The sequence below is a fragment of the Oncorhynchus mykiss genome, chromosome 8, assembly GCF_057628025.1.
Source record: "Oncorhynchus mykiss isolate SJ-2025 chromosome 8, ASM5762802v1, whole genome shotgun sequence".
Lineage (NCBI taxonomy): Eukaryota > Metazoa > Chordata > Actinopteri > Salmoniformes > Salmonidae > Oncorhynchus > Oncorhynchus mykiss.
The window spans coordinates 13,065,566-13,081,266 of record NC_143029.1 but is presented as its reverse complement, the minus strand read 5'-3'; the positions used below and the strand labels follow the sequence as shown (position 1 = coordinate 13,081,266).

Here is a 15,701-nt window from a genome sequence, read left to right as displayed (position 1 = left end):
TTTTGACCAGGGTCTACAGGGAGAGAGACAGGAAGAATCTCTCTTTTAGAATGCTCTGGAGAAGAGCTTGCAGGTGTTTATTCTCACAAGTGTTTATTCCATGGACAACCACACTCCTACACACTAACCCAACAGTGCAAGCAAGCGAACAAGCAAACATAAAAAAACACCCACACACAGACTTCAATGTAAATGCTCTCACACATGCACACGAATGCACATACATATAATACTGAAGCTCATTTCCTTCTGTATTTGTAACATACTCAACACATACAGCATATGAACAAACCGTTGCTTTAATGATCATGCAGGAACAAACTGTGCCGACTGAGCTCATTAGGTATGGGACAAATAATTGATATTGGACTGACCTTTAAAAAGCTATTAAAAGGCGACCACGTCAACCCATCAGAAAGCTGTCTTGTCATGTTTAGCCCACATACACCATCTCTCTCATCATCTTACTCTCTCTCCTACCCCCTCCTTTTATCTCCCTCCCTCCATCTCCATCCCCATCTCTCTGCCTCCCTCTCAGCTGATAAAGCTTATTGTGGCCAAATAGGCTTAGGAGCATCGCTATGGCAACAGGGAGTCCGTAAGAGGCTTCACAAGGCACTTCATCTGGGGCTGTGATCTGCCGTTGCCCTCTGAGACACTGCCCCCAATCTCTGAAAACAAGCAATGACAGGCCATGCCTCCGGGGAGGAGGGGACTGTGTGTGTGTGTGTGTGTGTGTGTGTGTGTGTGTGTGTGTGTGTGTGTGTGTGTGTGTGTGTGTGTGTGTGTGTGTGTGTGTGTGTGTGTGTGTGTGTGTGTGTGTGTGTGTGTGTGTGTGTGTGTGTGTGTGTGTGTGTGTGTGTGTGTGTGTGGAATCAACCACAGGCTGTGGCTCCAGGTAGGAGGGGACTGTGTGTGAAAGGGGTGGGGTTTATTGTATAAGACTAAGTGATAGTGTGTGTGCTCAAAGACTTCACAAGCAAGACGAGAACTATCGGAGTCTGTGCGACCGACAGGAACACATCTTCCAACAACATCTCTCTCTTCATCTATCTTTTGGTCATAATATACATCATATATTCACTCCCTTGTGAATTCACTCCTGCTATAGCTTCCAAGAGTGACGAGAGTTCAGGTAAGCAGAGTTTATTCATACAATGTTTTGTTTTAGTTTAAGGGGAGATGTGCAGTATTAGTATGGACTACAATATGTGCCAAGTGAGGTTTCTGATAGTCAGGGTGTTAAAAGTGGACAATTTAGTTTTAAAATATATAATTTATCCAAATCAGTAACATGCATATATATATATATATTTATTGTCTTAAGAAAGACGCACTATACACTAGATGAGAACGTCTTTAACCTGAAATCTAATCACACCTACCTACAATTACGTAAAAATTAAATAACAGGGAAGCCTATCTACTTCTGGAAAGTTCCATGAAAAATCACCCTTCTATTCCATGTTTGAGCAAATTAGTACAACATTAGCACCGTCTATACCAGGTGCTAACATGCAGCTTGTGTCTGGATCATATCCACATTCTGATTGTGCCCACATTTTCAGACGGGTATAGACAATTAAAATATTAATTGTGAACTGATTTTGATGAAGTCTAAGTTTCAAATCTGTGTTAAAGGGGCAAATTCAGGACGAAGGTCACATGTTAGCACCAGGTATAAGCAGGGCTATTCTGGGCAGGAGGACAGAAGAGAGTGGGACACATTCCAGGAAACAGGAGTCAATGCAGGAGCCCTGTTTATACCAGGTTCTGAGATGCAGCCTTTATCTTGATCTTGTCCACATTCTGATTGTGCCAACATTTTTAGACAAGTGTAGATGATCAAAAGAAACATTGTGATCTGATTGTGATCAGATCTTAAAAGTGTAAACAGACAAGGTCAGGTCAAGACCAGGATGAAGGATGCATGTTAAGATCAGGTATAAACAAGGCTTAGGAAAAACTTGAATATTCATGAGTTAACCTTACAATTACACTCGATCAATATGGAAAGTGGTTGGGATTAGCACTGATGGTAGGATGGAAATACTCCATTAAGCGTTTATGAATACTCATAACATTATTATCATTATAATCATATACATTTGAGCTCACTGAAATTCTAAATAAGGAGTTGCAGTCAGTATCATAATAGGTGATAATAATAATAATAAACTGGTCTGAAATACATCGAAAACTTAAAGCATTGTATTTGGTTCAAAGTATTTTCTAAAACCTAAACCTTAGCTGAAGATGTGTATAAAGGGTGTGACCATTGAGCAAGTTAAGGGAGCAAAACTCCTGGATATAACATTGGATGGTCACGTATCATGTTCAGGCTCTTGGGGCCCATATGCGCCGGTCATCAATGTCTATTTTCTTTTTTATTTATTTAATAAAGACTTTTGACAGTACTGTATGCTGTGGTTAAGGCTACGACGGCGCCAGTCCAATGAGTGGCGCTTACTCAGGTGTTCAAAAGCCATATCAGACCCGAAAGATGAATGCTTCTTAGGTAGTTCTTTATGAGGTTCCATTTAGAAAACGATCTCTCTGCAGAAACGACAGTTACAGGGATGGTAAAAACAGCTTGATTGCCGTAGCAACATCAGGGAAACAGAAGTGAGTGGTGCTTCAAACACAGCAGTTCTGCAACATCTTAAGCCTAATTGAGCCTCTCATTCTCCTTAATTGCCGGCCTCAACACGTTACAGAAAGAGATTAACTGTATAGGATGCTCTGGGGAAAGATTGTCTGGATACTGAACAGCCCAAAATGTGTTGGTTGGATTTAATTTGATTTAATTTATCTGGAATATAACAAGACAAAACCCGCTGAGTAGTGGCTGAATGTATCCTCAAGCCTACTACTGTTTTTTCCTAATTGTTATGCTATTTGATATGTAATTTGTATTAAAAGTTTATAAATAGTAGCTAAATAGTAACTAAGTAAGGTATATAGCTATATAAAGTACACTGCATAATGAAACAATCCCTTGTGAACTAGTGTTTTGAGGGTGGACTGACTAATATTTGCAGTGGCAATTTTAGCATGTAAATCTTGGTCGGCAAACCATTTTTGGGGGTGGGGGATGCATGCCAGCAAAGCCACAACACAACACGAAACAATACATGAATTGTACTATAACGGTGACAAACTTTGCCCACAACCTGTTAGGGCCTACATAAAGAAAGTTGTCCTAATAGCAGAGTCCCAACAGCAGGCCGAACACCTTACCACCACTACACCTGGCTAACAGCCTTGTCTGGCAGCGAAACAGTTTAATTTACTGCCATTAAAAAAAAAACAGCTGATATGGTTGACTTGTTTAAACAAATGTGGTTTCTACTGACAATTGAGATGTACAAGCTATGGCATAAGGGGGCAACAAGCGGATAAGAGGCAATCTGTAATTTCGATTAAGACATTAATGAGTGAGCTAGGACGGATGTAAATCATGTAATCAATATAACTATTTGTTCAGTGCTTTTGAAATGTACAGGACAGAATTCAGAACATTGGCCATTCTTAGTGTTCTTCGTGTACACCAAGTTAGAACCATAGGATAAATAAAGGGGGCATATAAGCAGACAATGAAAGCTCTTACAATATTTGATGATTACATTTCTCTAAAACAGATTATAGGCTACATGTGCACCACCAAGTCAGAACAGTAGGCGAAATTAAGAGGGGTAAATAGACCAAATTATTAGGGTGAGGCACATGGTCTACTAACAGCTTACTACACAACATACACTTAGTATTACTTTCTTAGCTACAGTATGCATATCTCCCTGGTATTTTACAACATTTATGTTGCGGCATACAAGACATTTTTGGACTCATCTTGTTGTGCTGTGCTCTCTTGAACAGGAAGATGGCGTGGCGGTCCTTCATGTGCAAATTTTGTCATCAAAGTCTGGCATTCTCTCAATTTTATGGTGCTTTCAAGACAACTGGGAACTGGGAAAAAAACAAGGTCGAAACATGATGACGTCAGTGATCTAGAACGCTCTAGAAAGAGGCTTTTAGTTCCCGACTTACATTTCCGAGTATGATGACCGTTGAAAACGTATTTTCCCATTCGGATCTCGTTTTTTCCCCCGAGTTCCCTGTTGTCTTGAACTCACTGAAGTCAGATTTCCCAGTTCTGAGTTAACAGTTGTTTTGAGCGTGGCAGGAATCATTACCAACCCCTACGCTCAGTATTTTCCGCTGGCTGCCCCACACCACGGAAAGCACTGAGCTAGGCTGAAACACCTGCCTTTTAGTGCTGCCTTACTCAAGAAAGCAAAAAAAGAGACTATGTTAGTATGCTGCTTTATTAATTAACTCAATTATTGTAATAATGTTTTTGTTTACATTGTTTGCAAATTGATATGTCAATTTAACATGCAAAACAGGCAACTCCCCCAAAATAATGTGGGGTTTAAAACAGGTGGGGCTCTGCACTGAATGATGGGTCGCCACTGATTATGTGGCATTAATAGACTGGTTTTACAAACAACTTTCCACCCAAGCTGAGAGAGAGCGCGAGGACGGCTCATGTCATGCAGGGTCAGGTACAATCTGCAATGTTTGAATTTCCAACTTTAAGTCATTATATTATTGCCAGAAGCCAACAGTCTAAAAGTGGCAACATTGCGACACATTGTATAGATTGTGACATGTGAGAAAATTAACACGAGAAGAATACAACCAAATAGGTCTACCAATAAACATTTATCCATTAGCCAAAGCAAAGCTAAACATAACATTGGGGGTGCAGAGAAACTGACTCCAGTGACAACGTGGTACTATACAGAGCCATGATCGCATGGAACTCCCTTTCATCACCAATTACTCAAGCAAAATGATCTTTCAAAAAAGATTCAACAGCATTTAATGGAACGTCGGGGACTGTAAGGGGACACACAAAAACACGCACACATAGACAGACTTAATCTTGTTTTTACTATAATGTTTTATTTGTTGTACTGTTTGTATTTCGTTGTATTTTAATTTGTGTGACTGTCCTTGTCTATCAGTGTATCGGTGTTTTGTTACTTGTCATGTTTGGTGTTTTTTTGTGGACCCCAGGAAGAATAGCTGCTGCTGGGGACCCAAATAAATCAATATGCACCATTTAAGTCAAAAAGCTACCTACCAAAAAGCTGCACTGATCTGATCATCGGTCTGTGGTGGTATGTAGACAGCTACGAAAAATACAGATGAAAACTCTCTAGATAGATCATGTGGTCTACAGCTTATCATGAGATACTCTACCTCAGGCGAGCAAAATCTCAACCTTCCTTAGATATCGAGCTCCAGCTGTTGTTCACATATATGCATAGATCAACGCCCGTGTCTTACCAGTGGCTGCTGTTCTGTTCTGCCGATGGAGTGTATAGCTCACCAGCTGTATATGTTCTTAATGTCGTCGTTCAGCCACGACTCGGTGAAACATAAGATATTACAGTTAACGTCCCGTTGGTAGAATATATACTAGCGTTCAAAAGTTTGGAGTCACTTCGAAATTTCCTTGTTGTTGAAAGAATCAATTTCAAAGATTTTACTAAGTTACAGTTCATATAAAGAAATCAGTCATTTTAAATAAATGTATTAGGCCTTAATCTATGGATTTCACATGTTGGTCACAGATACCTTAAAAGATACTGTAGGTTAGTACAGTGCCTTGCGAAAGTATTTGGCCCCCTTGAACTTTGCGACCTTTTGCCACATTTCAGGCTTCAAACATAAAGATATAAAACGTTTTTTTTGTGAAGAATCAACAACAAGTGGGACACAATCATGAAGTGGAACGACATTTATTGGATATTTCAAACTTTTTTAACAAATCAAAAACTGAAAAATTGGGCGTGCAAAATTATTCAGCCCCCTTAAGTTAATACTTTGTAGCGCCACCTTTTGCTGCGATTACAGCTGTAAGTCGCTTGGGGTATGTCTCTATCAGTTTTGCACATCGAGAGACTGACATTTTTTCCCATTCCTCCTTGCAAAACAGCTCGAGCTCAGTGAGGTTGGATGGAGAGCATTTGTGAACAGCAGTTTTCAGTTCTTTCCACAGATTCTCGATTGGATTCAGGTCTGGACTTTGACTTGGCCATTCTAACACCTGGATATGTTTATTTTTGAACCATTCCATTGTAGATTTTGCTTTATGTTTTGTTGGAAGACAAATCTCCTTCCCAGTCTCAGGTCTTTTGCAGACTCCATCAGGTTTTCTTCCAGAATGGTCCTGTATTTGGCTCCATCCATCTTCCCATCAATGTTAACCATCTTCCCTGTCCCTGCTGAAGAAAAGCAGGCCCAAACCATGATGCTGCCACCACCATGTTTGACAGTGGGGATGGTGTGTTCAGCTGTGTTGCTTTTACGCCAAACATAACGTTTTGCATTGTTGCCAAAAAGTTCAATTTTGGTTTCATCTGACCAGAGCACCTTCTTCCACATGTTTGGTGTGTCTCCCAGGTGGCTTGTGGCAAACTTTAAACAACACTTTTTATGGATATCTTTAAGAAATGGCTTTCTTCTTGCCACTCTTCCATAAAGGCCAGATTTGTGCAATATACAACTGATTGTTGTCCTATGGACAGAGTCTCCCACCTCAGCTGTAGATCTCTGCAGTTCATCCAGAGTGATCATGGGCCTCTTGGCTGCATCTCTGATCAGTCTTCTCCTTGTATGAGCTGAAAGTTTAGAGGGACGGCCAGGTCTTGGTAGATTTGCAGTGGTCTGATACTCCTTCCATTTCAATATTATCGCTTGCACAGTGCTCCTTGGGATGTTTAAAGCTTGGGAAATCTTTTTGTATCCAAATCCGGCTTTAAACTTCTTCACAACAGTATCTCGGACCTGCCTGGTGTGTTCCTTGTTCTTCATGATGCTCTCTGCGCTTTTAAGGGACCTCTGAGACTATCACAGTGCAGGTGCATTTATACGGAGACTTGATTACACACAGGTGGATTGTATTTATCATCATTAGTCATTTAGGTCAACATTGGATCATTCAGAGATCCTCACTGAACTTCTGGAGAGAGTTTGCTGCACTGAAAGTAAAGGGGCTGAATAATTTTGCACGCCCAATTTTTCAGTTTTTGATTTGTTAAAAAAGTTTATGTTTGAAGCCTGAAATGTGGCAAAAGGTCGCAAAGTTCAAGGGGGCCAAATACTTTCGCAAGGCACGGTACATTGTTCATCTACATAATGTACAATAAAAACCAACACAAACATACAAAATATATATACATTTTTAATCAAAATCCCACTTTCGATAATAAAAACAATAAAAAATCATGCCAACACAGAGGCACTGATGGTCAAATGAGTTTATTCTGATTATTTATGCGTATAACAAACAATATCTTGTGTATTTTTTTCAGTTTTATAAATGCATAGAACAGCCCCCTTCAGTTTAAATGGACACCCCTGAAAGAGGTTGACAGGAAGTGGGAGTCATGAAGCAGAGAAGACTGCATCCCAGATGGTACCCTATTCCATATATAGCACTACTGTTGACCAGAGCCTATAGGGTAGTGCACTATGTAGGGAATAGGGTGCTATTTAGGACAAAGACGCAATGAGAGTGGATGTGAAGGAAGGGACTGGATATGAAAGGCTTTAGCTTGTACAGACAGACACCTGAGTAAAAGGATTGTGCCTGTGAAACACCTCTCTCTTTGTGCTGTTCTCCTTTGGGAATGTTTTTTGATCTGTGATAATAGCCTGTCCAGGGAAGACAGGTGTAGAAAGCCTCCAAGCTGTTGGCAACAAACAGATTAGCTAGCGAGGTACGCACGTGACCTGTACCTCCCATGGATTACATTGATGTGATGGCAACCCATGCTAAACAGACTTTCTAGACATCCACACAATCCATCCAACAAAATCGTAAGATTACAAATGATCCTCTCTTATACAATATGGGGAATATCAATAGGAGTACTTTGTAGGATTCCCTCCCCTTCCATTTACAATGACCTTTTTCATTAAAGAAATATTGAGAAAACCTCATTGTGGAAAACCAACCCTATAAGACAAACAGTCCATACCACAACCTAGCAAACACAGTAGACTTTTCTTTTATTGCATGCACTGTACTAGAGAGGCACTGTACTACAGATTTACATCATGGTCTGTTTCCTCCCATGCAGCACGGGGCACGAGGGGAACAAGGCGTCGGTGGCGATGGCCTCGTGGTTCAGTTGGAGCAGCGAGCCGGACTACCGAAGTCCGCGGCGGGACCCGTCTGACGTGGTCATGGACACCCTGATGCTGGAGCTCAACTGGCAGCTGAAGGAGGCCGAGAGGATGCAGCGTGAGAGGGACAGTGAGTACCGGCGCCTCCAGACTGGCGTGGACTACAGCTGGCTGGTCAACACGCCACGCAACACCTATGACGTGTCACCTGGTGAGAAGCTGGGCCTGGAGGACCTGTGCTCCAAGGTGCATCCATCCTACTGCGGAGCTGTCATACTGAGGTGAGTAACCTTTGACCTTAGTTGTTTCTGTACTTAACCCCCTAACCTAACGTATCTGGCGTAAAAAGACGTCCCCACATCCGTTTTTCAGGGAATAATACTGTATTCTGAAAACTAGAAACATCTGCTCCTTCCGACCCAGCGGAGAGTGTTATCCCCCTAATCTACACTGGCCTTTTGGTTAAGTTCTCTATACCACCCCTGACCTTCGACACCCATTGATTCAACGCTGTCCTCATAATTGATTACCCTCTTACTCTGACCAGGTTTGTGTGATTTTCCTTCCGTGGAAAGAAAATTCACACACAGTAATGTGAGGCAGAGAGAGAGAGAGAGAGAGAGAGGGACAGACAGAGAGAGACAGAGAGAGAGAGACAGACAGAGAGAGACAGAGAGAATATAAAAAGAGCTGGAGGCCAATCGGCCAAATCAACAGGAGCAAGGGTACAGGTGGGGGCTGACCTATTTGAAGGCCTAAGAACTTATCAGCCTAATCTTGAGAGGAGTAAGTATCTTTAAGTATCCAATCTCTATGGGAAGACATAGGGGCCACCATTAAATATCCCATCTGCTAGCAGCCAGCCGATGAGCAAGGGACGCGAGAGCACTGATGCTGTCACAAAAGCATGGTGGAAAAGCAGAGAGAAGCTCTTCTGATATAATAGGCTTGTTTGGATCAAAGGTTTTTCAAGTGCATTAGTGATAGCACGTTGTGGTGGTACAGTGGCGATGGTAAACGCTGCTGAGTGGAATAGTACGAGCTCATCTCCTTCCCACGCACGTACTCTCTGAACCCTCCACTAGACGCCCACATAGTTTCTCTCCTGTGACTATAACTAGGCAAAGTGAAACAAAGCTATTGATTACAGCGGATGGCTTAAGGTCTCTTGGTTTTGTACTATTTTTAAATCTATAGATAAGTCATCCATTTATCCTGATGCATATGTATTGGAGGAGGTTTGGAACCACACTCACTGAAGTCCTGAAGACTTGCGTTGGCTTCTTGTATGAATGCCTAGGCTTGAGCTTGGTGGGCTAACAGTCTTGTGGTGCGCAAGATACCTAGGTTTGAACCCTGGCCAGTAATATGAAGACCTGTGTTGGCTCTCTGAGTCAATTCCTAGGCTGTAGCTCAGGGGCCTAACCTAACACAGCCACCCGACCAGTCACACATGGGTCTAGCTGAGACCGATTTGACTTCTCTCTCTGACATCCAGGTTCCGCCAGTTGGTGACTGAGAACGAGCCGGAGGTGCAGGAGGTACCTGCCCTTTTCCGCACAGTCGTCCTCGAGGCCTTGGACCGCATGAGGGAGGAGCAGGAGGCGCAGCGTCTCTCGCGCCAGTGGAACAACAAACGGGCCATGAGCATGTCTCTCATGAACTTCAAGTCACGCGTCAAGATCAACCCCTTTGGCAGCACCTTGGGCCTGACCTCGACTGGAGGGGGAGGGGAGGGTGTGTGCGAGCTGAAGACGGTGTCAGAAGACGTGGAGAAGGCGCTGGAGGAAAGGGCTGACAGGTCCCAGAGGGTGTGGAGCATGCCCAACTTCAGACATAAAGGGCTGTACACTACCAAGGCCGTCTGAGCTGGGAATCCACAGGACAGTATTGTGGTTCAGTGGAGGATAGAGCAACGCTAGTGAGAGGTAGCCTATAATAAACCCCTGGAACCTGCCCAGTCTGCTTTGAACAAGAATGGGGAGAAATAGGAGACATGCCTCTCCCATCCTCTCCTTCGGCAGTGTGGGGTCATCCACTATTGAAAGCTTTTGACTTATGAATTTGATACGGGGAGCTATGCTAAGGATATTTCACAATGTTTTGAGATGTGTTGCATGCACTTCCTTTTACTGTGCTTTTTTTTCATTATAACAACATAATACTCCGGAGCTACATGTATTTAAATTGTAGTTAACCAATGAGACTTACACATGAAACAATCAACAAGTTCTGTTTTTTTCTCAAGCATTTTTTTGGCACTGTAAAGGGAAGTGCTGCTTATCATGGCTTTTTAGTGACCTTTTTATAACTTGAAAAATCAACAGTAAACTGACTGCTCTATTGGAGTGGTTACCATGACATTGTAGATTATATCAATCTTCGTTCAAACTCTTTACAGTTGGAATACAGTGCATCTTGATCTCTTTGTGTTGTCGGTCTTACTTTATTGCTATTGACTTATCAGCAAAATACAATTGCTGTGCAAATATTTGAAATGCCAAATATTTCAAATCACTTTCTTACGGCAAAAAGCATAGAAATCCACATCTAAGCTATGGGGTAAGCATGAAAAAAGCTAGGCGGTAAGCACAAAGGCACTGTTTTATTGCTCAGCAACCAAGGTTGAGGTGCCTGGGCTATTTGCCTTGTCCAATAAGACTGACAAAGCCTGGATACAGGACAAACTGTGTCTCATAAGAGGCACACAATGGCAGCAATAATTCATACACAATGGAAATGAATGCTTGATTGTACTGTAACATTTCAGATGACTATTGTAAAGAATCTCTATAACAGCAGCAGTTTATTGCTGTTGAGAGAAGAGCTGTTTTATTGGGTGGACTGTAAGCAGTTTGCCACATCAAGTGGGCTTCACAAAATATAAAAAGCTCATCCAAAATAATATTGATTTATAGTATTACATGTGATGACATCCAGCTTCCAGTCTCAGATTTGTACATACTATACATTATTCTCTGATAATCAATATATCTAACAATAACTACATTCCAGGGGACCCGAGTTTAGCTGCAGGACTGTTTTGGACCTTCTTAAAATAACTAGAAAAACATAGATCATCATCAAACACAATGCAATGCCGGACTGGTGTTCTATTTGACAGATTACGTTACAATAAAATGTACCCAAATCTCTTTGTTCATCAGACCTGGGTTCAAATAGTATTTGCTTTCAAATACTTTAAGCTCTTGAGCCTGCTGGCGTGTAAGATGGATGGGTTGGCACTTTTCCTTTGTTCCATTGTGCCGGGCAAGCTTAATCAACTGAAGTACTTAAAAGAAAACCAATACTATTTGAACCCAGGTATGTTGTTCATCACTCAGATCTTTGCTGATCTGTAGTCTCCACCACAGCAACACTGTTCTAACTTGCTTAGCAACACCTTGTGCAGCAAACATACTGATAAAAAGTCAGTGACTGGCTCCTTTGATGTTATAGTAAAATTACAATTCTAAAGACCAAACACACAGACATCAGTTACAAACAGTGTGAAGCACAGGAGGTTGGTGGCACCTTAATTGGGGAGGACGGGCTTGTGGTAATGGCTGGAGCGGAATTGGTGGAATGGCATCGAATACACATGGTTTGATGCCATTCCATTGGCTCCGTTCCAGCCATTATTATGAGCCGTTCTCCTTCAGCAGTCTCCACTGGTCTGAAGAAAGGGGCTGACAACCACAGGAGTGACAACACGCTTTTTCTAAAAGAGAGACATGGCACATTCTGTCATTTTGAGATTACAGGCCATGTCCCACATCTCTTGCAGTGATAATAATAACCCTGTAAATGGATATTAGTTCAGAGCTTCATCAAAATGGTCGTCATTCCCTGAGTTCTGTTCTGGACAAAAATTGGAAGTTTCTGGAACATAACCAACGGTGACGGCCCTTTGCATTACAACGTGGAGTTGAGGAACTCAAGCAGTTCGGCGCGATTCTTGTCCCTCTGTTGAAACAATGTGTAGTATGCACACGTTTACATTTTAGAGAGACTTACAATCAGTGCTTTCAACTATGGTAGGTAAAATAACCCTCACTTTTCATAACCACTGTAAGTAAAAACCTTTATGTATCACACTCATACACACCAGCTTGTCTTTCTTGGACTTCTTTAATTTCATTTTGATCTTCTTTCCTGTGATCATGCTGTACTTGCCTTTTCTCCTCCTCTCCTTTAAATACTGAAAGATAGATATTTCATTTCAAAATGACAGCTTTCAGAAAGCTTCAAACCACTGGTATGGATGTAGCTAACTTGGTTAAGGATAAATAGTCCCATAAATGTATTCTACCTTGGAGATCTGAATAGGTCCAGGTCCAGCGCTTTCCTCCTCTGGTGTCATTTTCTTGTCCTTCTTTTGTCTATGCTTCTTCTCCTTTTTCCCTTTCTATAAAAAAAACGACATAAGTCACAAACCACACCTTTATCAAAATAAATAGTGAAAACAGAATATTTGAAGAAAAATACCTTCTTGTGTTGTTTTTCCTTTTTCCTTTTCTTAGAATTCCGTCTGGATTTGTTGTGGGAATCTAGACAGGAGAAAGCAAAATCTAACTGAAACACAGTCCTTCAGGCTTTGACTATTAGCTATACATATACAGGGCTCTACAGTACTACCATTTTGGGGGCATACGCTCCTAAATATTTTGTTGTTCTACCTGAAATGTTTATTTGGGAGCACCAGTGCCCCTAGATGAAAAAATAAAAAAATCACCCTGTTAATAATTGTTGTAATGATTTCTTCACTGTTCCACAGCCTCAGAAGAATACAAATGTGGTAGCACAGAAGGAAAGGACAGGGGAGAGCTTCTTCAGGAGATGTGCTTCAAAAGTAGCTAGGATTCATATCGGCACAATGTAGCCTACATCTCAATCTTAAAAATCTATTTGCTTGTGCTCCGAAACCCTGTATTTTGTAATTGCTGGCAATTATTTTCATTAATACCTCAAATATTTTTCATTGTGCTCCTGAATTTCTTTGTGGGCTGCTACATTTTTCAATTTAGGAGCACATGTGACTGTAGAGCCCTGAAATAATATGGTCATCTTTCTGATACAGTGCATTCAGAAAGTATTCAGACGCCTTCACTTTTTCTACGTTACAGCCTTATTCTAATATGGATTAAATAAATAAAGAATCCTCATCAATCACACAATACCCCATAATGACAAAGTGTCAGGGACTGGGAGATTAGTCAGCATCAAGGGAAAGATAAACAGAGCAAAATACAGAGAGATCCTTGATGAAAACCTGTTCCAGAGCACTCAGGACCTCAGACAGGGTGAAGATTCACCTTCCAACAGGACAACGATCCTAAGCATACAGCGAGAATGCAGGAGTGGCTTTGGGACAAGTTTCAATGTCCTTGAGTGGCCCAGCCAGAGCTTGGACTTGAACCCGATCGAAAATAGCTCTGCAGCGATGCTCCCCATCCAACTTGACAGAGCTTGAGAGGATCTGCAGAGAATAATTGGAGAAACTCCCCAAATACAGGTGTGCCAAGCTTGTAGCGTCATACCCAAGAAGACTCGAGGCTGTAATCGCTTCAAGTCGCTTCAACAAAGTACTGAAAAGGGTCTGAATACTTATGTAAATGTGATATATTTTAAATTCACTTGCGAAAATGTATAAAAAAACATTTTTGCTTTGTCATTATGGGACACTGTGTGTAGATTGATTAAATTGTTTTTTACTTTCATCAATTTTAGAATAAGGCTGTAACGTAACAAAATGTGGAAAAAGTGAACGGGTCTGAAAACTTTCCCAATGCACTGTACATGCGCGTCTTTACAATTACGGGACAAGTACTGGCACACTCACCACTACTGCTGGAACATCTCCTACTGTGGGATGAAGAGTGGGATGAGGATGAGGAGGATGACGAGGATGATGATGATGAGCTGGATGAGGAAGATGATCTACTGTGGCTCCGTTTCGTTTTCCTTTTTTCTTTCCCTTCAATAGAAAAATACAAGAGAACAGTGACTATTTACCATGACTCCAAGGTAGGCGCACGCCCACACACTTGTGATATAATTTAATAAGTGATCACAATAGACCATTAAATTACCTGTGCTTGGTGATCTTCTGTCATCTCTTGTGGCAGACTCAGTACTCCTCCTGTCATTTCCTCTTGTGGCAGACTCAGTACTTCTGTCATTTCCTCTTGTGGCAGACTCAGTACTTCTTCTGTCATTTCCTCTTGTGGCAGACCCAGTACTTCTTCTGTCATTTCCTCTTGTGGCAGACTCAGTACTTCTTCTGTCATTTCCTCTTGTGGCAGACTCAGTACTTCTTCTGTTTCCTCTTGTGGCAGACCCAGTACTTCTTCTGTCGTTTCCTCTTGTGGCAGAATCAGTATTTCTTCTGTCATTCCCTCTTGTGGCAGACTCATCAGTACTTCTTCTGTCATTTCCTCTTGTGGCAGACTCAGTACTTCTTCTGTTTCCTCTTGTGGCAGACCCAGTACTTCTTCTGTCGTTTCCTCTTGTGGCAGAATCAGTACTTCTTCTGTCGTTTCCTCTTGTGGCAGAATCAGTTATTCTTCTGTCATTTCCTCTGGTGGCAGACTCAGTACTTCTTCTGTTTCCTCTGGTGGCAGACTCAGTACTTATTCTGTTTCCTCTTGTGGCAGACTCAGTACTTCTTCTATCATTTCCTCTTGTGGCAGACTCAGTAGTGGTACTTTTTCTTTCAAAACGTATTATACTGGACTCACTTTTCACTTTGTCTTCTTTGCTGGACTAACAAAGACAAAGTAAAGGGAAATGCCTTGTAAATCTATCTGCATTGTGAGTCCAAATCTCTATTATAAGCCCGTCAGATTTTAAACATAGATCATCAGTAGCGTTATTTAGCTAACTAATTAGCATTCCTAAATGCAAAACAAGTTGCTAGCTAGCCCGATAACGTTAGGTACCTAGGTACTTACCATGGTGGCTGTTGTCTCGACCAAAAGAGGCGAATGCAATAAAAAGTTGCTGTTTATCAAAGTGATATTCTCTAAACAATTATTAGCAATACTTTATCGACTGTACTTATTTGTAAATGTAACAGTATGGCTATAAGAGATAACTGGCTGGCTACTCTGCTGACAACACGATTGAGCCATTTTGCATCCCACAATGCACCATTGATTTCTTAAAGCAACACAGCAATGTTTTGAACAGCAATATAATTCAATTTCTATGGTTGTAAACCTCGTTGGGCTCAAATATTATTTTTGCATTTGACGGCTTGGAAGAGGTAAGGCAATAACGCTGTATTTCCTTAATAAAAACAACATTCAATCAGAAAGAGAGAAAAAAAACTATCCCTAATAGGATACAGTCACTGGATACTGCACACACAAGTCATGAATCTACAAAATCATTCAGTGACAGTAATAATGCTCCTCGTGCAGAATAAACCTGACCTTTGAACCCCTGGCAAATCCTGCCAAATCCTGTGTGGCCAAAGGATGCACATTCATTAGTGC

The 15,701-nt window shown here is 41.5% G+C and overlaps 2 protein-coding genes across 2 annotated transcripts; one reads left to right on the top strand and one right to left on the bottom strand.

The window, feature by feature from the left end:
• The first annotated feature begins 610 nt into the window (after positions 1–610).
• rd3 (retinal degeneration 3, GUCY2D regulator) lies at positions 611–12,945 on the top strand. The gene is made up of 3 exons (XM_021611563.3): positions 611–1,135; positions 8,157–8,483; positions 9,701–12,945. The coding sequence occupies exons 2-3, from the start codon at positions 8,191–8,193 to the stop codon at positions 10,068–10,070; spliced, it is 663 nt and encodes a 220-aa protein (XP_021467238.1). The 5' UTR covers positions 611–1,135; positions 8,157–8,190; the 3' UTR covers positions 10,071–12,945.
• Positions 10,789–15,586, bottom strand: si:ch211-22i13.2 (uncharacterized). Its single transcript, XM_036984797.2, has 7 exons — positions 15,156–15,586; positions 14,295–14,967; positions 14,045–14,179; positions 12,691–12,752; positions 12,515–12,610; positions 12,311–12,403; positions 10,789–12,168 (listed from the first exon to the last, which is right to left on the bottom strand). The coding sequence occupies exons 1-7, from the start codon at positions 15,156–15,158 to the stop codon at positions 12,118–12,120; spliced, it is 1,113 nt and encodes a 370-aa protein (XP_036840692.2). The 5' UTR covers positions 15,159–15,586; the 3' UTR covers positions 10,789–12,117.
• Positions 15,587–15,701: the final 115 nt, after the last annotated feature.